Here is a 23,239-nt window from a genome sequence, read left to right on the forward strand (position 1 = left end):
TGGTTTGTTTCCTATAGTTAAGAGTCTCTCATGGTTTGTCTCCCTCTCTATTTACTTACAATCCAATTTTCTCTCCCCTCCCCTGTGATCTGTGATCTCTTGCCTGTTTCTTATATTACACATATGAGTGAAACCATATGATAATTCTCTTTCTCTGATTGACTTATTTTGTTCAGCATAATACCCTCCAGTTTGATCCATGTCAGTGTAAATGGCAAGTATTCATCCTCTGATGGCTGAGTAATATTACATTGTGTATGTGTATATATGTACCACATCTTCTCTATCCATTCATCTGTCGATGGACATCTTGGCTCTTTCGACAGTTTGGCTATTGTGGACATGGCTGCTATGAACATTGGGGTGCAGGTGCCTCTTTGGATCACTACATTTGTCTTTGAGGAACCTCCATACTGTTTTCCAGAGTGGCTGCATCAGCTTGCATTCCTATCAACAGTGTAAGAGGGTTCTCCTTTCTCCACATCCTCACCAACATTTGTTTCCTGACCTCAATTTTAGCCATTTTGACTAGTGTGAGGTGGTATCTCATCATGGTTTTGATTTGTTTCCCTTATGATGAGTGATGTTGAACATTTTTTCATGTGTCTGTTAGGAATTTGTAGGTCTTCTTTGGAGAAATGTCCGTTCATGTCTTCTGTCCATTTCTTGGCTGGATTATTTGTTTTTTGGGTGTTAAGTTTGATAGGTTCTTTCTAGATCTTGGATACTAGTCCCTTATCTGATAGGTCATTGCAAATATCTTCTTCCATTCTGTAGGTTCTGTAGGTTGCCTTTTAGTTTTTGACTGTTTGCTTTGCTTTGCAGAAGCTTTTTCTCTTGATGAAGTCCCAGTAGTTCATTTTTGCTTTTGTTTTTCTTGCCTTTGGAGACATGTCTAACAAGAAATTACTGTGACCAAGGTCACAGAGGTTGCTGTGTTCTCCTCTAGGATTTTGATGGATTCCTGTCTCACATTTAGGTCTTTCATCCATTTTGAGTTTATCTTTGTGTATGGTATAAGAAAATGGCCCAGTTTCATTTCTCAATATTTTTCTACAATTTTCCCAACACCATTTGTTAAAGAGACTGTCCTGGGCAGCCCCGGTGGCACAGCGGTTTAGCGCTGCCTGTAGCCTGGGGCGTGGTCCTGGAGACCCCGGATTGAGTCCCACATCAGGCTCCCTGCATGGAGCCTGCTTCTCCCTCTGCCTGTGTCTCTGTCTCTGTCTCTCTCTCTCCCCCTCCGTGTGTGTCTCACATTAATAAATAAATAAAATCTATAAAAAAAATTAAAAAAAAAGACTGTCGTTTTCCATTGGATATTCTTCCTGCTTTGTTGAAGATTAGTTGACTATAGAGTTTGAGGGTCTATTTCTGGATTCTCTATTCTGTTGATCACATTGATATATGTCTCTGGTTTTTTGTTTTTTTAAAGATTTTATTTATTTACTCATGAGAAACACACAGAGAGGCAGAGACACAGGCAGAGGGAGAAGCAGTATCCATGCAGGGAGCCCGACGTGGCACTCGATCCCAGGACTCCAGGATCACACCCTGGGCCAAAAGCAGGCACTAAACCACTGAGCCACCCAGGGATTCCCTATGTGTCTGGTTTTATGTCAGAAATCAGTTGCATTTCTATACACTAACAATGAGACAGAAGAAAGAGAAATTAAGTTATCTATCCCATTTACAATTACACCAAAACCATAAGATATCTAGGAATAAACCTAACCAAAGAGGCAAAAGATACATACTCAGAAATCTGTAGAACATTCAGGAAAGAAATTGAGGAAGCTAGAAAGAAATAGACAAACATTCCATGTTCATGGATTGGAAGAATATTGTTAATATTGTCTGTGCTACCCAGAGCAATCTACACATTCCATGCAATCCCTATCAAAATACCATTGACTATTTTCACAGAGCAGGAACAAATAATCCTAAGATTTGTATGAAATCAGAAAAGACCATGAATAGAGAAATACTGAAAAAGAAAATCAAAGCTAGTGGCATCACAATCTCGGATTTTAAGCTATATTACAAAGCTGTATTCATTAAGACAGTATGGTGCTGGCCTCCACTCAATAAATTTTTGAGCCACAGATCATTAAGAATTTATATTGGCATGATGAATGGAATGGGTCTCTCTCTCTCTCTCTTTCTCTTTTTTTTTTTTTTTTTGGAATGGGTCTCTTATGTAATCTTTTTTTTTTTCACATGGCAGCGAGTTTTCTTAGCAATATTTATTGATCAATCCATGGATATTTACTTTTGGAAGTCATCATTGTAGCAGTGAGAGCAGATGGAATCACAGAGGAGTATGTTATTGAGAAAAGAGGGCCTATGCCTGAGTCTTGAAAGAATCCCAGAACATTAATTTTTGTCTGAGGAGGAGGGGCCAACACAGGAAACTGGTTAGGAACCCCCACAGAGACAGTAGGCCAGGAGCCTGGGAACTCAGGAATCAAGTATCTCACATGAATGAAGAGGCTGGCTGAGTGGCAGGCTCTCTGAGAGGTTCAGTAAAATGGGCACTGGGAGTCATTGATCAGATCCAGCCCCATGGGACCAGGGGAATTGCTGGTAGGCAGTGTGGTGAGGCAGATGCTAGGTTTACTGGGTTCAGAAGGGAGTGAGAGATGGGAGATGGCAGACAGTGACAGTTAAAAGAAGGGTAGGAGAGCAAAGACTCCTGTAAGGAAGGTTTTTTAAAAGTGGGAGAGGGACACCTGGGTGGCTCAGTGGTTGAGCTTCTGCCTTTGGCTCAGGTTGTGATCCCAGGGTCTCAGGATCAAGTCCTCAGCAGGCTCCCCAGAGACAGCCTGCTTCTCCCTCTATGTCTCTGCCTCTCTCTCTCTCTGTGTCTCTCATGAATAAATAAATAAAATCTTAAAAAAAATAATAAAAGTGGGAGAAATTTGTGCATGCTTAAATGCTCCTAGGAAGCATCCAGTGAAGAGGGTGAGGCAGAGGCAACAGATGAAGATGATGATCAGTTGTGGAAAGTTCCCAAGAAGAAGGCACAAGACCTCAAGCTGAGACAGAGGGACTTGCCTAACGTAGGAGAGACCACCCATATGTTGCAGCAGGAGGAGTGGAGGCAAGGATGGAGGTAGAACCGTCTATGTTCACCTCTTCTTGTCTTTAGAGTAGCAGTAGGTTAAGTGATGATAGAAGTGGGATGGACAGTGCCTATTAGGTCCAGTAAGAGTCAAAGGTCGTGTCCTTGAGTTGCTGGCTGAGGTAAAGGTGGGAGGAACATATTGCAGATCCAGAGGATCATCCCAATCTGGTTCCAAATTAAGACCCTTGGCTTAGTGCTGTATCAGGGGTGGGGAGGTAGGGGTTGGAGGTTTGGCGGGGTCAGGTCTAAGGGTCAAGCTTCTCACAGCCCATTGCTTTTCTTTCCCCTCCTTTCCACTTGGGCTTTGTTTGCTATCCACAGTACACTCAGCTCTAGCCATGGCCTCATTCCTGGTGCTGCAGTGGGAGAGAGGCCCCACTACACCCACTGATGCTCTGTTCTGGGTCTTCTGAGGTTGTTTCTTCTGATTCCTTTTAGAGCTCTCCTACAAGCAGTCTTTGAGCCTGTGGCTTGAAGCATAAGGAGATTGTCCAGGAACTAAACCAGTCCCTTTGTTCTTGGCTTTTCAGGGGCATCCTGCATACTGTAATCCCAGTGGGGAAGATCTTTTTGATTGAGCCTTTATGTTAGAAACTATTGGCACAGTTCAGAGGCAGAGGAGGTAATTCTGCACGGGCTTCTGGTGCTCTGCTTTCTCTTTATCTTCCTTGGCTCTGATTCCAAGCATCTTCTTTTTTTGCAGGGGGACATAAACTTGCTTGATTGCAGTGACTCCTGGATAGGGGATGTTCGGGGCAGTTCTACAGTGAGGACCAGTCACCTGAGTCTGGCTGGGTCCGCCTGGAAGAGCTTAGCTTCTGGTGAGTAGTGAGGGGGGAGGGTACATAGCTACCTGCCCTGCTTTGGAGGCTGCTAGATCCCAGGGAGTCACTAGCCAGAGGTTATCAGCCCCAAGTCCCTGTTGCTCAGGAGGCTTTGTTGCTCTGAGGCCTTGATGCTCATGGTGTCTCATAGCCTCTGCCTATTTGTTGCAGGCCCCAGAACCTCCCTAGGCAGCGGCTGCTGTTCTCCGTCCAGCCTGTCCAGCCTGGGGGCCTGCTTCTCCTCCTCCTATCAGGATTTGGCCAAGCACATCGTGGACCTCTCTATTGCTGATGTGAGGAACTGTTCCACTTGTCCCATGGCTCCGTTGTCAGACCTCTGCTTGGTGTGGGGCAGGGGGGTGGGGGGGAGGAAGGGAAAGGAGAGAAAAGAGCAGGGCACATGAGGTGGTAGGGACTTCCTCAGTGGCTCTCCATCTTGACAGAAGAGGAATTCAGTACAAGCTGGTCTGAGTGACTGACTGATCCGAGGGCTGGGTTTGTACTGTGCCCACTAATTTGGGTGTGATCTCTGTGTCTCCAGGTAATGGCTGCTTGCTCAGATAATCTGCACAACCTCTTCAGCTGCCAGGCAGCAGCTGGCTGGAAGTAAGTTCCTTTGCATCATGTCCCGTCCTAACCTGCTGCCTATCCTGCTTGTCTTCCCTCCTCCTTTTTCTTCTCTGCTCTGGCTTTCTGGAGTCCCTCACCCCGAGCTGCTCCTCTGTGACCCTGGAGCCCAGTTTTTACCCCTTCTTCCTCTTCCTCACACTTGCTATTTCCCCAGCTATCAGGGTGAAGAGCAGGAGGTACGACTTTACTATAAGATGTTTTCTTCTACTCGGCATGGCTTCCTGGGGGCAGGCGTGGTGTCACAGCCACTATCTCACGTGTGGGCAGCTGTGAGTGACCCCACCCTGTGGCCACTATACCACAAGCCCATCCAGACAGCAAGGCTGCATCAGCGAGTGACCAATAGCATCAACCTGGGTGAGCCTAGGGAAGGCTTTTTGTGGGCCCTGGCCTGGGGACAGAGATAGTGGGGTTGGAGGCAGCCCTCCTGGGAAACTGGGTACTCAGACAATGTCCAGATCACTCAGCCTAGGTCTACTTGTCAAGTTGCAGAATGATGGGATATTGGGGGGCTCCTGGGCTGAGAAGGATTTAGGATTAGGCCCGTCCAGGTACCTCCTGACTCTCTCCATTCCTGATCCTCTAGTATACTTGGTGTGTGATACCACCCTGTGTGCTTTGAAGCAGCCACGGGATTTCTGCTGTGTCTGCGTGGAAGCCAAAGAGGTGCCTGTCTTGCTGGTGGTAAAGATATTGTGGGCAGAACGTGGGCTGGAGTGCCATGAGGGGCAGTCATCGTGGGCATCAGGCCCTCTGGAGAAAGGAGGTTTGGGTGGGGATGAGGACACGCAGCTGTACTGGAGCCTGTCCCTGTCTGAACCACATCTCTCTCTGTCCCCAGGGCCACCTGTCTATCATGGCAGCTCAGTCTGTTTATGACACATCCATGCCGAGACCTAGCAGGAAGATGGTCCGAGGGGAGATCCTGCCCAGTGCCTGGATCCTGCAGCCTGTCACTGTGGAAGGAAAGGAGATCACCAGAGTCATCTACTTGGCCCAGGTGATCCTCCCTGTGTGGCTGGCTGCATGGAATGCCTTGGTTTGACCCCAGCGCCCCGTGGGAATTTTCTGCTCAACACCCTAGGCCTTATGCCTAGTGTCCCAAGAGCTGGAGACTCAGGCTTCTTGGGTCATCACAGTAAGAGGGGAGTGGGGCGGTGTCAATGGGGAGTTGAGCAGGATGGGGGACAGAGTTGCTCAGTCACCAAAGATCAGGGTGGCCTTTAGCCTCTCTGAAGCCAGCGTCCTCAGGAGATAGAGGTCATGGCAAGGGGAGAGCAGCAGCCTCAGCAGAGCGAGCCTGGCCCAATCTGTTTCCTCTCCACTCCCAGCTCCCCAACGTGACCTTCGTCAGCAGGAGGTGAAGCCCAGGCCTAGATCTGAACAGCAGAGCCCAGAGGCCTGTAAACTCTGGGACCACAGGCAGTCGGAGGCGCTTTTCCCATCATGACAGCCTGAATGGCTCCTAGAGTCTGACATGTGCCCTGGCTTGTCCTCCCACGTCCATTCACACCTTTAACTCTTCCCTCTCTGCTTAATTTCAGGTAGAACTTGGTGCACCAGGCTTCCCTCCTCAGCTCCTAAGCTCCTTCATCAAACAGCAGCCGCTGGTCATAGCCAGACTGGCTTCCTTCCTTGGTTGTTAGCATCGCACTGTCCAGATGGTGCTGCAGAGACGCAGGCAGCTTCCATGCACCAGTGACACGCAGGTGGCTCTCATGCACCAGTGACACTCAGGTGGCTCTCATCACTCTGTGCCAGGAGGCAAGGAGAGCCAAGGCTACCAGCTGTGGCTAACCAGGCAGACAGCACTCAGACCTGAGTTGCCAGCAAAGCCCCATTAGTACTTGGGTGACAGCTGGCGCCTCTGCAGAGTAAGGGGACCTGAGCTCCTGGCCCTGGCTTGCCAGAGTGAATGATACTCACCTCAGCATTTTGGATTTCTCCCCTTTTTTTCCTGTCCCTGGGACTCTGTGGTGGACAAGCTACTTGAAGACCAGGATTGGGTGCAACCAGCAGAACTGGGAGAGGGCAGTACTCTGGCACCCTGCCTCCTTGCTTGGGCCCAGCCCTTGGGCAGGGAGGGAATCAAGCAGCCACTGACCAGGACTGTTCAGAATCTGCCTCTAGCTTCCAGCTCCACTGTGGAATGGAGTATTGGAAAATGGCAAACCAGAAAACCGGTTTAAAAAAAAAAAAAAAAGTTACGCAAACCACAATGATTCAGAATCGTTTCTCCTTGGATTTTTACAAAATACTTTATTATTAATTTTTGCTTACCCCGCCCCCCTTCCTTTCCCTCACAGGAGAGGATATTTGGGTCTTTGCCTCATTCAGGAGTATTGAGCAATGTTCAGTCTCAGAACCATCGCTCGAGCTCAGAATGGGAAGACCACTGTAGAAGCAGGTTGGACAGATTTGGGGTCAAGGATGGCTCTTTGAGGAGGGGTAGGGGAGGGCAGCCAAATGTTGGCTGCTGACAGGGCAAGAGAAATCTCAAAGAGCTGAAAAGTTGCTTTTTGAAGACTGGAGAAAAGATATTAGAACTCCTGGAGGGGGTAAGTGATTTGTTAGAAGGAAACAGTTCCATCCCTTACCTCCCTCAGACTCAGAGCCTTGGTGCCAGCCTTCAGTGGTCTCTTGAGCGTCCATGCTGCTGTGGTAGGATGTGCTATTCTAAGATGGGTTAGGGAATAGGCTCGGTTTCCTGGTACCTCAGCCTGGCTGACCTTGAGCTTTGAGTATTCTGTATGGTTATGTGGACATGGTAGGGGTGGGAGAGAGTCTCCGCTTCCATTCTGGTGCCCACAGTCTTTGGTGGAGGAAGGTGACCATATAGGAATTAAAAAGATGTGGTGAAAAGGTCAGTTTCTGTATGGTACAGCACAGAGATTTGTTTCTTTAGAAGTGTTTGCAGGGTTTGTTTTTTCTTTTACCTCAGATTGAAAGCTTTTTAAATTGCTTTAAAACGTTATCTTTCTGGTTAAATTTTTTTGGGTATATTTAACACCCTATTTATTTACTTCCATCTCTTCATATAAATCTCTTAAAAGACTATTGATTGAAAAAGTCAGAACATTTGCAAATTAAAAGTCCATGGTGTCCTTTCATTTAGTGAAGACTACTGTTATCACTTGAGCTCAGAATTTAGCCTGGAGATGATGGCAACAACTGCTCATGGGCCAGTTTCAAGCTATACGGTTCACACAAATGTAAGTTCTTCCCTGGAGCTCAGCACAACTTTGCTTGTGAACAGCAACCCGATCAGTGCCCAACTGTAGCCAGCTATAGCCCAGGTGTGAACATGAGAGGATACTGGATCAGTCACTGCCACACAGCAGTGACCACAACCCCCCAGAAGGAAGCTCTCTAACAGGTGAGCACCTCTGGGCTTCTGAGGCAGAGCTGGCAATGGGATTCTGAACATACGGGTCATCCAGAGGCGACCTCTTTCTGTGAGAGCTGCCCACCTGGTCTGAGTCGACAATCTAAGGAGTATTAACTGAGACTGATTTTGTATTCAAGATGGTCTAGGGACTCAGCTCTAAATGATCATGATGCAAAGTCAAATTTTGGTTTTGATAGATGGTTCTCAGACTTTGTCAGAATCACTTGGAGAACTTGTTACATCCCAGTTTCTGACGGAGTAGGTCATATTTGAAATAATGTAGGTCATGTTGAAATAATTCAACATATTTGAATTCATATTTGTGTTTTTAAGTCCTAGGTGATCCTGAGGCTGCTGGTTGGGGACCACACTTTGAAAACCACTGTTTAAGACAATTAGTGGAAAGCAGACATATAGAAAGGGACCTGATTCATTCACTACTTCATTAGCTACCTGTGATTCCCAAGTTTATTTTACTGGCTGGAGAGCGGACCTTTCAGATTCACGTAGGCCCAGGGTTAAGTTTCCTGAATGGGGCTGGGGCTACGCTGAACCCAGTGTCCATGGGGCTTTGGGCTTGCCTCCTGGGCGGTGCTTGTGCTCAGCCACACCTAGTGTGTGCAGAAAGATAAAACCCTTCTGAAAACTCTGGGTTCCCAGGCATTCAGAACTTCCTGAACTTGCTATAATATAAAATGGATTTAAAGGACAAAGATAAAGGTCTTTGAAAATGAAGATTATGGAAGGAAGTTTCAGCTGCAAAAACGTATGAAAGGAGCAACACTGGGAGGAGAAAGGGAAGAAGCCTGAACAAGGTGGTAATTGAGGGATCTTTCTGTGCTGCTGGCCACCAGTAAGGATTTCCCACCGGCTTTTCTAAGGCGACACAGCAGGCCCCCTTGGCCTGGAGAACCTTACGCTTCCTTGGGTTGGCCTCTTTGACAGCTGTGCGCTTTTCCCTCAGGAAATACACACGGATGCAGAGGCAGTTTTGCAAGACACAGGAGGGTTTTCTGAGTACCAGCTCCTTCCTCTAACAAACAGCCTGAACCTCTCTGTATACACTGCTAATGTAGAAAAACCACCAATTTTATAGGAGTGAACTTCATGCATATTACCAAGGTAGTGCTTTTTAGTCAAAATCAATGGCTGGATCATTTAGAGACACAGACTTCCGAGCCAAATCAAACAAGCCCAGCCCTAACGAAACAAGCCTAACAAGGGCTGCCCTGTCATCTAGTCTGAGTAGCTGTCATCTAGTCTGCTCAGCTGAGTAGCTGCAGAGTAGGAACTCTGCATATTAACCTAAACCTTGAAGTGGGTTGTATAGAAGTTGCTACTATTGGCAAGGAGTTAATAGGGCCCCAGGTCTCACCTGCTGGAACATTGAGGCATTGCAAAGTGGCCAGGCCCTCAGTGCAGCTCTGCCCCGTCGATGCCCACCTGAGACTGCGCCTGCTTAAAGGGAACAATCAGGTGAAAAGAACTAGACAGAAAGCCCTTGATAAAGAAAAGAGTTTATTTTAAAAAGCTCTAATGTTCTGCCCTGTGCTTGGCCCCTGGATGGGGCAGTTGAGAGTTAGTACCTGTACAGGGCTGAAGGCAGAGAAGGTGCAGGGTAAAAGCTGGGTTTCTGGCAGGTCAGCCCCATCTCACGTATTGTGCATTTTTAAGGAGATGGCAGGCAGTCCAGCTCCTGGTGGTAAGAAAAGGTCGACTCCCAAGATTCATGTTTTAACTTTACTCACACGTTAAGCAGAAGTCATTGGCCTCTGTCATGATTTCTAAACCACAAAAGTTTTAAGGAACGCTGGGGTAGCAGCAAATGGGGTTGAATCCTATGTCATCAAGCCCACACATGTCATTTAATAATCCAAATAATGCCAATTCTTCTGCTCCAGGACTGGAGTCTCTAGGCTGTTCCATCATAATCCTGAATCCAGTGAACCCTCCTCCTTCCTCTAGGACTCGGGTGGTGAGCCTGCAGTCGGTGGGATGCGAGGCAGCCACACTTCCTTCACATGTGAGCAGGAGGCCCGACTAGACTCAGCTACTCCCACCTCAGCAAGAGTCAGCAGTGAGCACTGCGGAGGGGGGGGCGCAGGGCCTCCTCCTGAGGCATCATCAGCCGGGATTCCAGGGTTCTGGTCACTCAAGGCACGGCCACTCCCCAGCTCTAGCTCTGGGCCAGCACAGTTCCTCGGTTGGTTTGCACCAGCTCACAAGCTCTTAGCTGGGGTTCTGGCATGGGAGGCTCAGCTAGAAAGAGGTTGAACAGTGTTGCTAATTCTTCAGAGAAGTCCTGGAACAAGCAGAAAGACGACAACACGGACTCATAATTCTTTTTTTTTTTTTTTTTTCGGACTCATAATTCTTGATGGTGCATCCTTTCTACTAAAAGTCAATCCTTCATCTCAAGCCCTAGCTAACCACTAGGGAGACAACCTGGTTTTGTCCCACCTGCCTTCTGCACTGAAATGAACGTGACACCTTTTCCCATTAGTATTCAGGGATGCTCAAGATCCTGCAGGGAGAGAGAAATCTGACACAAGACTCAACCATGTAGCGAGGACTTCACCATGTTTCACCTTGACAAACCCTAAGAGGTAGAAATCATTCTGCCCTATATCATAATAACATTAAGTACCAGCAGAGATTAAAATTTAGGTTATTTTGATTTTAAATACTCCTCACCGTGCCATGCTTCCAACTGCTTACCTGCCTTCCCTCTTCCCTTCCTCCACTGACAGTTTCTTTTTTCTACAACAGCCACTCAGATGTGACAAAGGCACCCCAGACCAGCCTTGCTATTTCAGGGCGGTCCTGAAAATACTTGGCAAAACCCACTGAGCTTTGGGAAGCTCCTAAGAATGCCTGGGCCCCATCACTTGCCTTATTTCAGGATAAAAGAGAGAGATCACACCTGTTCTCCATCTAGGTCTGAGGAGATGAAGTCTCCTTACCTTTGGCCACTGGGCATCCCGGAGGCTGCCCAGGCAGGCCTCTATCTCTGGCCGTCCCATGAGCCCTTTCTCTACCAGCTCCCGGAGCAAGAACAGCAGCAGGTCCCACTGCAACACACAGGGAGGAGGTCGGGGGTCTGGGACTGCACAGTGACCCCAACTGAGCCAAAGGACAGAAAAGTGCTGTGGAGGACAGCTGGAGCCCATGCAGGTGTGTCGCTGAAGATGAGCTGCCAGGAAAGGGAGAATTAAGGGAGCCCGCACACAGCAAGGGGGGGTGAGGGTGTTAGGTATGAGAACAGGACTGCAGTGGGGGCCTGGCTCACCTCCCGTGGCCGGGTGTCTGCCAGAAGCCCCACATTCCTTGGGCTCAGCAGCAGCTGCAGTGGGACTGGCACCTGAAAGCCATCCTTCCACAGGGAGAGCAGCAGGTGCAGGAGCCTCCGGGCCTGCCCTCTTTCTAGCCCGCGTGGCGCCGGGGGCCCAAGGACAGGGATTTGGTCTGCAACTATGGGAAAAGAAGCCAGGCTTTAAGAGCTGGAAGAAGGGTCATTGATCCAGCCCCTGGGAGGAGGAGAACCGAGCTCTGTGTTTCTAATCTTGCTTGTACCCAGCCCAGAGATGTAGGGGATCTGGCCAGAGTGATGTAATGAGAAGGAGCCATACCAAGGAGGGATGCTAAGTCCACAGAGCACTTGGCCAGATGCTGCTCAGCTGGTGGGCACAGGAACTGTGGGGAAGAGGCAGGGAGACCCTGGGCGTTAGCGCCATCCTTGGCAGCAGCAGCCCTGAGCCAATGCAGCACTGGTGAGTAGGCCCCCAGCTGAGGCCGCACAGCAGAGCATCCTGCCCCATCTCACCTGGCGACACTGCAGTGTCTGGCCCAGCTGGCCCAGGAGCTGCTCCAGATGGTCCAGAGAGATGCCCTCCTCGGGGTCCCGGGGCCCCACGGCCAAAGATAGCACATCCTGGGGATGGTAGGGATAGAAGCAGAGTGAGACTTCGTACCTGGCTGGCATTTGGGAGGCCACAGAGGGCGTGGCCCAGGGCAGGGATCAGCCAGTGGAAAGAGGCAGAAGGCACAGGAAGACAGGGCCTCTGGATGAAGTGGCTGGGCCAAGGTGCCTTAGACCTGGGGCTCAGGTGGGACCACACAGCTGGGAGAAGCAACCAAGTGGACAACAGAGGAACAGGTGGAGCAGGTCAGCTGAGGAAATGACATTCTGCCAGAGAGTGCAAGATGTCACTCGTCTTGGGACAAAGCCGAACCTAGCCACTTCTGAGAGTGCCTTCAGGGTAAAGCATTTAGAGGAACCAGCTTGCTATACCCACGGTGGATTTTCTCTCTTCATGCTTCTCTGTTCATCTTCTCCGGAATCTGGTTTCAGCAGAGAAAACCAGGAGCTAATGGCCACTTGGCCTTTTCTTTCTTCTCCCTCTTGGGTACTCTCCATCTTTTTAGTCATTCTTAGCCCCAGTCCTAATATTTAGCCCCACAAATAGCTGAGGCCTTGCAGGCCGTGATGTCTCTGCCCCAACTACTCCGTTCTGCTGCCATAGCACAAAAGACAGCCCAAGACCGCTCATAAAGGAAGAAGGGGGCCTGTGTTCCAGTAAAGCTGGATTTGGCCCATGGGCTGTTTGCTGACCCTAAATTTTCCAAATCAAGAGTAATGGTAGTTTATTACTCTCGCCTGTAACTAAAAAATAAGCATCGCCTCCCACAGAGGAAAACATTCCTGAAATCTGATTCCCAACGGCAGCTGACACCCCTTTAGACTTTCCTACCACACCAGACAGCCACCATTACCAGGCTCCCGTCACTGTGTAATGTGTAGCCCCTCCCAAACTTTCCCATCTGCCCTTTTCCCCTTTTGGGTGATCAGGTACCGGAAGTCCGAGAAGAGCAAATAGGAAAACCAACCAGTTCACCTCTGCCCTACGGAACCCCATTCAGTCATGAAGGACACCAGACTAGCTGCACAACACAGAAAGCGGCTACACGAGACAAGGCAGCGGACGCGAGGAAGGAGGGAGACCAGGAAAAGAGCGGGGAGAGGGGAGGGGCGCAGGGAGGAGGGGAGCTGTGTACTTTGATCTCGGAGATGAGGTGGGAGGGGAGGGGAGCGTGGTGCTCACAGGCTCGGGAGCAGCCCCTCCGCTCCCCCCGGGCAGCTGGTTCAGGACCCTGGGCTCGAAGTGTGCGACTCACTGCCGCCTTCACCTCTCTCCTGATCAGTGCTGCAGGTAAAGGGAGAACAGAAAAGGGAGTCATTTCTGTCACTGTTTCCTGCTGGCTCATGTCCATCTCCCCCAAAGGCCTTGAACTTTATCAGTCCACTTTTGAAGAACTTGGCCAGCCCTCCCCTGGCCCGGACCTTACCTGTGATGTTGGCTGACAACCAAGCACAGGCTTTCTCTGTTGCAAGCCCCACAGCAATGTTCTCTGCGCTGCTGAGAACCTGTGACCCAGAAGAACTGCAGCGTCAGGGGAGGCTTGGGGACCACAGAAACATCCAAGGCTCTCCCAAGGCCAGGACCACCCCCAACGGGTCCACCCTCCACCAGCAGCCGCACACGCCCACGCCATGTGGTGCACCTCTCCCACCACTGGACACTAGCCGGCTAGCTCTAGGCCTCCTCCCTACTTACAGCTGCTGGGGTCTCCTCGGGAAGCAGTGCACGTACGGCTCCAGGGCTCTTCTTCTGACAGAACCTGAAAGGAGACAGAGACAGTCAGTGATGGCTAGAGACTTCAGCCTGGCTCACAGAAGGAAGGACCAAGTGCACACATCGCCTGAACCAGGAGGGCTCTGCTTGGGGGTGGGGTGGGGGGTGGTGGGGAAGAGAAGCACTGTCAACCCGGGGCCCAGCCCTGGTCCCTGACTCGGGATAGGACACCCAACCCCCGACTCTTCCAAATTCAGCTTTGGACTTTGGGTTCCAAGATACAGAGGAAGCAAAACAGAAAAAGGGGGGTTGGAGAGGACATGGAATAAAGGAGAGAAATGTGAGAAAGCCAGAAAAAGAAAAGCTGAGTGGTTGTGGGGGGTGGGGAGACACAAGGGTCCAAGTAGACCAGCATCTCTTACTCCCGCCCCCGGGTCAATGCCTGGGCCCCGTGGGGGCACAGCTGGGAACACAAGATCTCCAACAGCTGGGCTGGATCTCCCCCATCCTGTCCCTGCATCACCAGCTGCTCTCGAAGAAGCGACTCGGCCTGGTGCACCAGATCTGCCACCAGTGTGGCCCTGCAGCAGGGACGGAGAAAGGCTTCGATGTGGCTGAGGGACTGAATCAGAAAGGGACTGCAAATTCAAGGAAATCTCAGAACTAACTCCAAAAGCCGTTAGCAATTTTAGCCTCCCTGCCACATCCTTCCCCTCAGGCTAACTTCTCTCAGATTGGCAACATGAAGTTAAGATTAAAAGGGGGAAAATGGGGCAGCCCGGGTGGCCCAGCAGTTTAGCGCTGCCTTCAGCCTAAGGCCTGATCCTGGGGACCCAGGATCGAGTCCCAAGTCAGGCTCCCTGCATGGAGTCTGCTTCTCCCTGTGCCTGTGTCTCTGCCTGTCTCTCTCTCTCTGTCTCTCATGAATAAATAAAATCTTTAAAAATGAAAGGGGTAAAATATAAGGGAATGAGCCTGGCACCCTCCATGTCTGCCTTCCCAATCCTCTCAACCTGCGCTCACTTAATGTGTTTGACACAGTTGGAACCGATTCTCTCTGCCACAAACTCCACAGTCCTGCGCAGGGAAGGCGGCTGGTTGTGGAAAAAGGCTTGGGCCAGCTGTGCCTGTAGAGAGGCGAGAACAGGGCATGAAGAGTTTCCTTTCTCTTCCCCATTGGGCACCCCCTGCCTCTCGCAGGCCCCTTACCTGCAGCCCCTGGGTGGTGTGGGGAGGCTGGGCTCCAAGGCCAGTGGTGGTGGTGGTGGGAGTGATCTTCCTCACAAAGCCCCCACTCCGCCCACTGCTGCCTGACACCCATGATGCGAGCAGTTTCCGGAGCTCTCCTGCATCAAGGAAGCCCAAATGCTTGGTTCTAGAGCCACCCATACCCTCCCAGGCATCTTGGACTTGAAGTAATTGTGGAGTAAAGAGGCTGAGGCACCCGGGGAAGGCCTGAGAACAACATATGAGGGTACTAGGCCCATGGGATGCTGTGGGGTACTCCTAGAGGGACAGGCCAAGGGTCAAGGACCTGGAGTGGGGGAGGATCAGCATCCTCACCAATGTAGGGGCAGCAGGTATAGAGCAGGTGCTGGTCCACCACAGGCATGCCATCCTGGCGGAAAGAACAGAGCAGAGTTAGGCAGGCAGGCTTCTCTCTTCCTTCCCACTGTGCCAGAAATGGGACAGTCCAGGAAGGGGGTTCCTTGAGAGTTCATTCTCTAGAACTCCCAGTCCCAGACTGTCTGCCTCCTTTATTCCTGCCACTCCCAGGGCTCTGGCCAGGCCCCAACACTTACCAACCCATGCTCTGAAGGTACTGTATCCACCTCAAAGGCATCCAACTGACCTTCTTCCAGAAAGAACAGGTCCTCAGGGACTGTGGGAATCTGACAAAAGATCAGGGCAGTGCAAACTCCAGTCAGCACTATAGAGATTCAATACACACACACCTTGTGGTTCCAGGTGTAAAGCAACCTTCCTCCAAAACCATGGTGAGCCCCATCCCCCGCTCTGAACCTCCATCTTCTGGCCCTGACCGCATTCAGACTCATTCTCTTACTTCTTACTCCCCAGTTCCAGCCACAGTGGCTGCCTCCCTTCCCCAGTCTAGATCTTCTCTCACTCTACCAACCTGGAAAAGCCAGCCCAGGACAGCAAGCAGCAGCAATTTGTTCAGGAAACACATCTCCCCTTCACTTTCCTTTGACAAGACCAAACTCCTGAAAAGTAAATTTGTGCAAAGAAAGATATGGAATGAAGTAAAAGAAAGCTATCACTGAGAAGGCAAGTCTCCAAAGCAGACCGAAAGGGGATGGACGTCGGGCAGGCAAGCAGGGCTAAGGTGCAAGTAACTCCTCGCTGTCTGCCGTGGGCCCAGTTGTGCATCTCCCCAGGGTTCGGGCACGGCTATGGGATTGCATAGGAAGCACAGGCCCCTGGACTGTCTTCACTGGCAGCAGCCTCAGCAGCGCTCTCCCGGGCCCTGGGTGCCAGCCCCGCCCTGTGCGTGCTCACCGGTGTAGGTGGAGCAGGACCACGAAGATGCTGCGGTAGTAGTCCAGCAGGGGCACGATGTGGTCAGCGAGGGAAAGGAACTCCACCAGCCAGGGCACGGTGAGCACGGCTCGGCGGGCCCGCAGCCCCTGCTGCAGCAGAGCCCGCACGTCTAGGGCCGGGGGCACCTGGCAGGGCAGGGCTTGGTCAGGGGGCCAGGCTGGGGTCGGGGCATGCCCTCCAGCTCTGGGGCCCCTCCCAGCCCTCCTTACCAGAGCCCCCATTCACCTGGCTCCTTAGGGCCAGAATGGAGTCCTGGAGCTCACGGGTGGGGGGCGGCTCGGGCCCCCGGTATGGCAGGAAAGCCACAAAGCCCAAGAACTTGGCCAGAAGCCTCAGGCTGAGCAGCACCACAGCAAATTGCCTCCGTTCACCCTGCAAGGGATCAGGAAAGTAAAAAGTCCTAAGTGTAGGGCTTCTAGAGTAATTCTGAATCTGTTACAAACTTCTTGGAAATAGCACTTCCCTCCTAGGTCAGAACCCCGTACTCTGCCTCACCCTGCCTTCTAACCTGCCAGTCCACGTCTGATTCCCCATCTTCATCGCTGGGCTCAGGCTGGGGCAGGGCAAGGCTGTTGAGCTCCCGGATCTTTAAACTCAGACTGTCCATGAGATGCTGATTAAACTGGAAGCTAGGAAGGGGAGGAAAAAAAAAAAAAAAGATACTGGCAGAGGCGTAGAAAGAACCAGAGTAGAGAAGAGGTGCTACAGACGGAAAAGCACAGTGGGAGGGCCAAGGAGCAATGAGGTACCTACGGGGGTAAAAGAATGAGAAGGGGAACGGAGGCAGGAAGTGTGAGCTGGAAGGACCCAAACTGGTCCATCACCCAGTCCCACCCTGTTATATTCCAGGCAAGGAGAGAACTGCTGCCCTTTTGGAAAGACAAAACTCTCCTGGCCCCAGCCCCACTCCCTGTAAGACACATGGGACCTTTACCTGCTGGCGCTCAGGATGAAGTCCCTGAAGAAACCCTGACAGCCTGGGAAGGTGGGGGGTGGGCAGGGTCCCCCGCTGCTCTGAGGGGCCACAAGCCTTTCCTGTAGGCGCCGCAACCGCCCCAGCTTGTCAGCCCCAAGCATATTTAACACATCTGGAGCCTCACCCAAGACAGTGCCCCCAGTGCCACCGGGACTCTGACACATCTGGGGCAGCAGAAAGAGGAGACAAATAAAAAGCCAGTAAGTTTTTCTAGAAAGAAGGACTAGATGAACATTTATGGAATGCCAACCCTGTATCGGGTGCCACAGGTCTGTTTTTCAAGGTAAGGATTATACCGTTTTACAGGTGAAGCAGCTAAAACTGCAAGGTTAAACATGTGCCTAGGGTCACCAGAGCTAGGATCTGAAATCAGGCCTGAGTCCTACACCAGTGCTCTCTCTACTCAAGGGCAAGGAAGGCAGCACGTGCAGGGCGTGTGGGGAGGCCTAGGGAGGCAGTGGGCGCAGGGCACGTGACAGAGGGCTCTGGCTGCCTGCATTCTGGCCACCCCTCAAGAGCAGAACTCCTGTTCAAACTCCTGCCCAGGACCTGCCCGGCTGCCCCACTAGCCATTATTCGGCTGCCTTTAATACCTACTGTCCACTGTAGATTAATCTCCTGCTGGAGCTATTACCTGGAGAAGTTGTTTCTGGAAAAGCCGAACGAAATGGCTGTGGCTGCAGGCTGCAGAGAGTTGACCCATCATGGCTCTGAGGCATAAGAGGCAGGAACAGAATGTGAGGGAGTGAAGAAGGGGGCAGAAACCAGAGAGAAAGAGCCAATCCTTGGGCCTTTTAGTCCTTTACTAGGGGCTTGGGCAGACCTCAGCCCAAACTGGCCAGCACAATGACATAGGAACAGGTAAGAGACACCTTCTTCAGCACCAAGATCCCTCAAGATACACTTAACCTGACAAGAAATAATACCACCCCTCTAATCTTTAGTCTACCTGGGGCTCCAGGGAGTTTCATGACCCACGTAGGAGGTAGATCACAGGATGGAGGATATTCTCTCTGCATCTCATCTAGCTACGCCAAGTTATCAGAACTACTGAACTAGATGATGGAGAAAAATGGGAGGTTGGAAGGGGTCTAACCAGTGACCTGGCCCAAGTAATCTGGAACTCCAGCAATCTGGAAAAAGGGCTTTGCACTTATCTAAGGTCTGAGTGCAAGGAGCTGGCCAAACAAGTCCCTTTTGAGTAGGGGCAAAGTTGCCAATAACTAGATTCAAGAGCAGCAAAGGTACCATCTGTGGGCTGGAAGTAGAAGAGCCCTCCTCCAATTAGCTGCCAGAGCACCACTAAGCTGCTCACCGCCAGAAGCAAGAGAGACGAGGTGACCAGTGCGGGAGCACCTACCTGATCCTGCTGCCCAAGCCCTTCTCAAAATCCCAGCCAGGCTCCTCGTGCCGATCTTCCCACTCTCGAAGCACCTCAAAAAACACGTCCCTGACAGACACAAGTACGCTCGATCAACCGAGGCACAGCTGGCCTCACTTACTCCCAGGAGTGCCCTCACTAGCTCAGAGGAATGGAGGACAGGGCTATCCCAGCCCCATTCCTTATCCTCTCCAAAGTCCTCTACGTGAAGATGACGCTGCAGAGCCAGGAGCAGCACACCACATGCTTCACATACTCCTGTGCACAGCAAAATCCAGTTCTCTCTTGTTTGAGAACCCCTGACTAAAGTTATACACCTGTGAGAAGGCTGCTAAGGTCGAGATTCAAGTCCACAGGCAGGAAACAGAATGAAGATATGTGACCATTATGATGGTTGGTAGGAAGGGCCCAGTGGTGCTAAACTACCACCTGTTAGTGCCAAGCTCCTAATTTCTATGAAAACATAAGCTGCCTATCCCAGAGAAAATGCCACCTTGTTCCCTCCCAAAAGTTCCCTTTTCTTATCACCTCTGTTTTTTAAAAGTATGAAAGGCTCGGTCACTGGAGAAGTTGGCACGATTGTCTGTTTCTGGCTGAAAGGAGACAGCTTGAGCAGAGGGTGGCATCGCCAGAGAGACCTAAAATATGGCAGTGACATTAGGGATGGAAACCCTCACAGGTCATACTCAGAAAACTTCACCCCCGCGTAGCCCAGTGACACTGGAGTGGCATGCCCTGGGGCTGCCTGGATTATGAGGCTGGGAAAGGCCGGGTCCTGGATAGATGAGGTCCCTACCTTGGCAACACTGCCCTCATAGGCAGCCTTGAGGCGGCCCTGCAGAGCCGGTGAGAAGCACAGCAGCCGCTCGTTCTCAGCCAACAGCTTCAAGGTCCCCTTGTCCAGGTAGGAGAGAACCCTACAGGGGTACAGGGATGAAGGCACATAGGACTAAGACTGGGACGAGCCACATATAGGAAGCGGGCACCTGCACATCATAGAACACGTTATCTGGAGCATGGAACAGGTATGCAAGGCTAAGCCATGGGCTGAGCGTGTAAGATGCTGGAGGCCAGAGACCAACTAGAGCAGGGAAACATTAGACATAAGCCCATAGGGCAGATGCCAAGACCACAGGGGGCAATTTGATTCTCTCCAGAGTTAAGTTCATGGCCTTGACACAAAATTAGAGGCTACATACAGGAAGAGGCCCAGGGTCCCCGCGCCTGTGTGAAACACAAGCACTAACCCCAAGGGGCCAGAGCAGTGAGTGGGCAATGGGAATAAGGCTTAAATGCTTCAGCTGGGGAAACTCACTGAAATTGATGCTCCAAAACCTGCACAGCAAAGAAGACACAATCATGGACACTCTGGAACAGAGGGCTTTCCAGAGAATCTAGAAGGATAGTACCAAGTTGTCAGTTAAGAACTGTTCTATCTCCAGACCTCATTTCCCAAAAAGAGGCTTGCCCACTGACCTGGTGCTCCTGGAGTTGGTTCGAGGTCACTGTCCTTGGCGGCCACCATCCTCCGAGCAGTAAGGAGTTGAAGGATGAAGAAAAGCTCCAAGAAGAGGTTTGGTACCAAGTTCTCTGGACATAAAAAGAAATCCCAGGGTGTCAGGCACCATTCGGAAACAGGGCTCAGTTCTGCATGCCTTACCGTTTCTCCTACCCCGCAGTTCTGCAAGCATCTCCACTCCAGCCCTTTGCCCTCACCTACCGGCAATGCATGAAGAGTAGATGAGGGCTATCAGCTCCAGGCGCTGGCGGGACGACACTCTGGCAGGGTCAGCGGCTTCAGCTGTGAGGTTTCCTGTCCGGCTGGGGAGGGGAGACCCCGATTCTGAGGTGGGACAGGCGGGAGTAGGTGACTGTTGCAGATGCTTCGAGCTATGGGGACAGAGAGATGTCATGAGCACTTCCCCGGCTTCCCCTCCACAGCCACACTCCGGTTCCTCCAGAGCAGACGTCCACAGGCCAGGAACCAGACCCAGGGCTCCCAGGGGCGAACCGATCTCAGGGAAAAGCCCTGCAGATCCCCCAGTGGGAGGGAGCTGCCAACCCGGGGAGTGGCAAGGTCGTACCGCTCCTTCCTGAGCATCTCCCGCTCCTCTTGCAGACTTCTGCACCCTGGGGGAAGGCCATGGCCCCAAGGGCTAGTGTCCGGGACTGAGGGTTGGGAACTGGGGACACAGCTGATTGGGGGTGAGGTGAAGCAGGTCTTGGGCTTGGAGAGTGACCGCTCTTCGCTCACCGGAGTTGGGTTGATCCTACGTGAAGGCTTCGTCCTGCTGAGTGGCCACAGGCTTTTCTCAAACTCCTACCTTCCACCGCGGCCCCGTCCACCACCGCTACGGCTGGCGGGGGCCCTGGCGAAGCTCCCGTCTCGCTAGCGTGGTCGTCCCGCCCCCAACCCCGGCCAGTCTCGCGCTGAGGCGGCTTCTCACCCTGCAGGGCCGGGGGGGAGCGAGCCCACGGGAGGGAACTCCTCCAGGTTGCTGAGGTTCGGCGGGTCCGAGCGCGCGCGCCCGGGGCTGCCGGGGCTGCCTGAGCTCCTGCGCCTGCGGCCCGCGGCCCAGGGCGGACTCTCTCCGCCGACCCCCTCCTCCAGGCCCCCGGGGCCGCGGCCCCCACGCTCGCGGCCCGGCCCCGGGCCCCGCCTCCTGCCCCCGCGGCGGGCCGGCGGGGCCTCGGCGGCCGCGGCGCTCGAAGGCTCAGCCGGAGGGAAGAGCTGGCTGCGCGCCCCGCGGCCGCCCCGCGACGGGCCCCCCGGCCTCCCTGGCAGAGCCGCCGAGGAGCCCGGGGCCTTGGCGGGGGTCGGGGGGCCCTGCGGGAGGACGCGGCTGCTCTGCTCCCTCAGGAAGTTCAGCAGGAACGGCACGAATTCCTTCCGCAGGGGCCGCAGGGAGCGCAGCGCGGCCGCCTCCCCGGGGTCATCCTGAGGGAGAAGCGGCGAGTCAGCGGGCGGCCCGGAGCACGAGCCGCGGGGGCCGCGGGGGCCGCGGGGCGCGCGGAGGCGGGCGGAGGCGCGCGGAGGCGGGCGGAGGCGGGCGGCCCGGGCAGCGGCCCCGACTTGGGCGCACTCGGCCCGGGCTGACAGCCAGGCAGGCTCCTGAGGGGAGGCGGCCGGACGGCTGGGACCTCCCGCGGGAGCGGACTCGGTCAGGCCTGGGGCGAGCGAGCGCTGTTACCTCCGAACTCTGGGCGCTGCGCGCGATCCACCGCACGGCGGCTGCGACCGACACCTCCTCCCGCAGCAGCGACTCCAAAACGGCCGCCATCCCGGTCCGGGCGCTTGAAGGCGATTGCGCAGGCGCCGGCGCGCCACGGGCGGCCTGGGAGGGGCGGGGCGGGCGCGGAGGAGCGACCGTTGGGCCGCGGGACGAAGGGGCGGGACGGGGGCGGGGCCGGGGCGGGGCCGGGGCGGGGCCGGGGCGGGGCCGGGGCGGGGCCGGAGCTTCCCTGGCCCGGGGTCCGGCTCAGGCCTTGGGTCAAGGCCGCTGCTGGGGGGGGCGCGGGGGACTCGAGGGTGAGCAGTTCTCCCGAGAGAGACACCTGACTTATCTAATGTGATAAGCACAGTCTTTCCAGAGTTTGTTTTCTAGATTCAGCCATCACCACCCTAAAGAAGTTAGGATAAAATTAGCCTAATTTCATTTGACCTTGTCTTGCTCCAAGGTTGAGTTTTCCATCCCCTGGCCTACGGGCACCCACCGGTTCTCCAGCCATTGTCAACTGATCCACCATTTGTGTCTAAGAATTTTTTTAAGGTTTATTTATTCATGAGACAGAGAGAGAGAGAGAGAGACAGGCAGAGGGAGAAGCAGGCCCCCTGCAGGGAGCCCGACGCGGGACGGGACTCGATCCGGGGTCCCCAGGATCACGCCCTGGGCTGCACTGCAGGCGGCGCGAACCCGCGGAGCCACCCGGGCTGCCCGTGTGTCTGAGAATTCTTGCCGGGACTATTTTTATCATCTTCTGCTCAGCCCTCAACACACAGGATGGCCTATCTGTATCTTTACACAAGGTTATTTCGACTACTTTCCAGTTGAAATGTTAAGAGGCATATTCTTGTGTTAACTCATTTCTCGTTTGGAAACACAAGATGGGCAGCGCTTTGGATGTTGCTACTCACTGAGAGATCCAGACGGGGAGACCAGGCGGAGGAGGGCAGATGGCACCGGCACTCCAGGTGGGGTGAAGCAGCGCCCACGTGAGTGCCTCCCAAGAGCTCCTCTTAGCACCTGGCAGGTGTTTTTTTGGTTTTGTGTGTGTGTGTGTGTGTGTGTGTGAAGATTCTGAGAGAGCCCAAGCACAAAAAAGGGTGGGTTAGGGGGAGGAGCAGAGAATCTCAAGCAACTGCACACTCAGCAGGGACCAGGACCCGGGGCTCCATCCCACAACCCTGAGATTATGACCAGAGGGGAAAAGAAGAGTCTGATGCTTAACCTGCTTAATGGACCCAGCCACTTAGGTCTCCCTTAGCACTTGCAGTTTTATTACTTCACCTTCAGTTTTATGACACAGGGAAGAATCTCCTCGTATCCTGGCACTCTGGTTTTTATCTGTAGGGATACTGAACACCTAGCTTCTCTTCAGTCCAGTGCTTCTTTTTCTAGGTCACTTCTGGATGTGGTACTGCATTTATAGCAACCTTCTGTTCCCTATTGATCTTGTAACCTCTGGTGCATTCAGTAACTTTATTAAATTCGGAAGGT

General features: G+C 52.7%; 2 protein-coding genes across 6 annotated transcripts in view; one reads left to right on the plus strand and one right to left on the minus strand.

Moving 5' to 3' along the window:
- Window positions 1-7,695, plus strand: part of STARD9 (StAR related lipid transfer domain containing 9) — a 134,496-nt gene extending 126,801 nt beyond the window's left edge. Inside the window, exons 27-33 of one of the 2 annotated variants that reach the window (XM_025473048.3) lie at window positions 3,831-3,948; window positions 4,123-4,244; window positions 4,493-4,557; window positions 4,736-4,938; window positions 5,168-5,247; window positions 5,423-5,581; window positions 6,126-7,695. In XM_025473048.3, the coding sequence (XP_025328833.3) occupies window positions 3,831-3,948; window positions 4,123-4,244; window positions 4,493-4,557; window positions 4,736-4,938; window positions 5,168-5,247; window positions 5,423-5,581; window positions 6,126-6,227 (849 nt within the window). In that variant the 3' untranslated portion in view covers window positions 6,228-7,695. Of the gene's footprint in view, window positions 1-3,657; window positions 3,750-3,830; window positions 3,949-4,122; window positions 4,245-4,492; window positions 4,558-4,735; window positions 4,939-5,167; window positions 5,248-5,422; window positions 5,582-6,125 lie in introns of those variants that run through there. The other variant, XM_049103984.1, reaches the window with a different exon arrangement.
- A 1,775-nt stretch (window positions 7,696-9,470) lies between these two features.
- Window positions 9,471-21,822, minus strand: CDAN1 (codanin 1). 4 transcript variants are annotated; one of them, XM_025473052.3, is made up of 28 exons: window positions 21,713-21,822; window positions 20,969-21,459; window positions 20,606-20,809; window positions 20,242-20,411; window positions 19,998-20,111; window positions 19,837-19,915; window positions 19,318-19,438; window positions 19,050-19,159; window positions 18,501-18,590; window positions 17,775-17,850; window positions 17,099-17,304; window positions 16,673-16,793; window positions 16,390-16,536; window positions 16,123-16,289; window positions 15,740-15,827; window positions 15,405-15,494; window positions 15,166-15,220; window positions 14,812-14,948; window positions 14,626-14,729; window positions 14,025-14,183; window positions 13,585-13,648; window positions 13,316-13,394; window positions 13,025-13,173; window positions 11,793-11,900; window positions 11,599-11,662; window positions 11,259-11,440; window positions 10,933-11,040; window positions 9,471-10,271 (listed from the first exon to the last, which is right to left on the minus strand). In XM_025473052.3, the coding sequence occupies exons 1-28, from the start codon at window positions 21,800-21,802 to the stop codon at window positions 10,146-10,148; spliced, it is 3,699 nt and encodes a 1,232-aa protein (XP_025328837.1). In that variant the 5' UTR covers window positions 21,803-21,822; the 3' UTR covers window positions 9,471-10,145. The 4 variants fall into 4 exon arrangements, 2 of the variants coding, with proteins under 2 accessions (XP_025328837.1, XP_025328836.1); XM_025473051.3 differs by having other exon boundaries at window positions 20,606-20,812; XR_003146263.3 differs by having other exon boundaries at window positions 10,132-10,271; window positions 10,933-11,162; window positions 20,606-20,812.
- Window positions 21,823-23,239: the final 1,417 nt, after the last annotated feature.

The sequence above is a fragment of the Canis lupus genome, chromosome 30 (assembly GCF_003254725.2).
Source record: "Canis lupus dingo isolate Sandy chromosome 30, ASM325472v2, whole genome shotgun sequence".
NCBI lineage: Eukaryota > Metazoa > Chordata > Mammalia > Carnivora > Canidae > Canis > Canis lupus.

What these genes read in the sequence shown, in the direction of transcription:
- CDAN1 (XM_025473051.3), bottom strand. Translation starts at nt 21,802, where the DNA reads ATGGCGGCCGTTTTGGAGTCGCTGCTGCGGGAGGAGGTGTCGGTCGCA. An exon ending in ACCAACTCCAGGAGCACCAG is followed by an intron (nt 19,916 to 19,997) that starts GTCAGTGGGCAA and finishes CTATCCTTCTAG; the next exon opens with ATTCTCTGGAAAGCCCTCTG. An exon ending in TTCATCCTGAGCGCCAGCAG is followed by an intron (nt 16,794 to 17,098) that starts GTAAAGGTCCCA and finishes TCCCCTTCCTAG; the next exon opens with CTTCCAGTTTAATCAGCATC.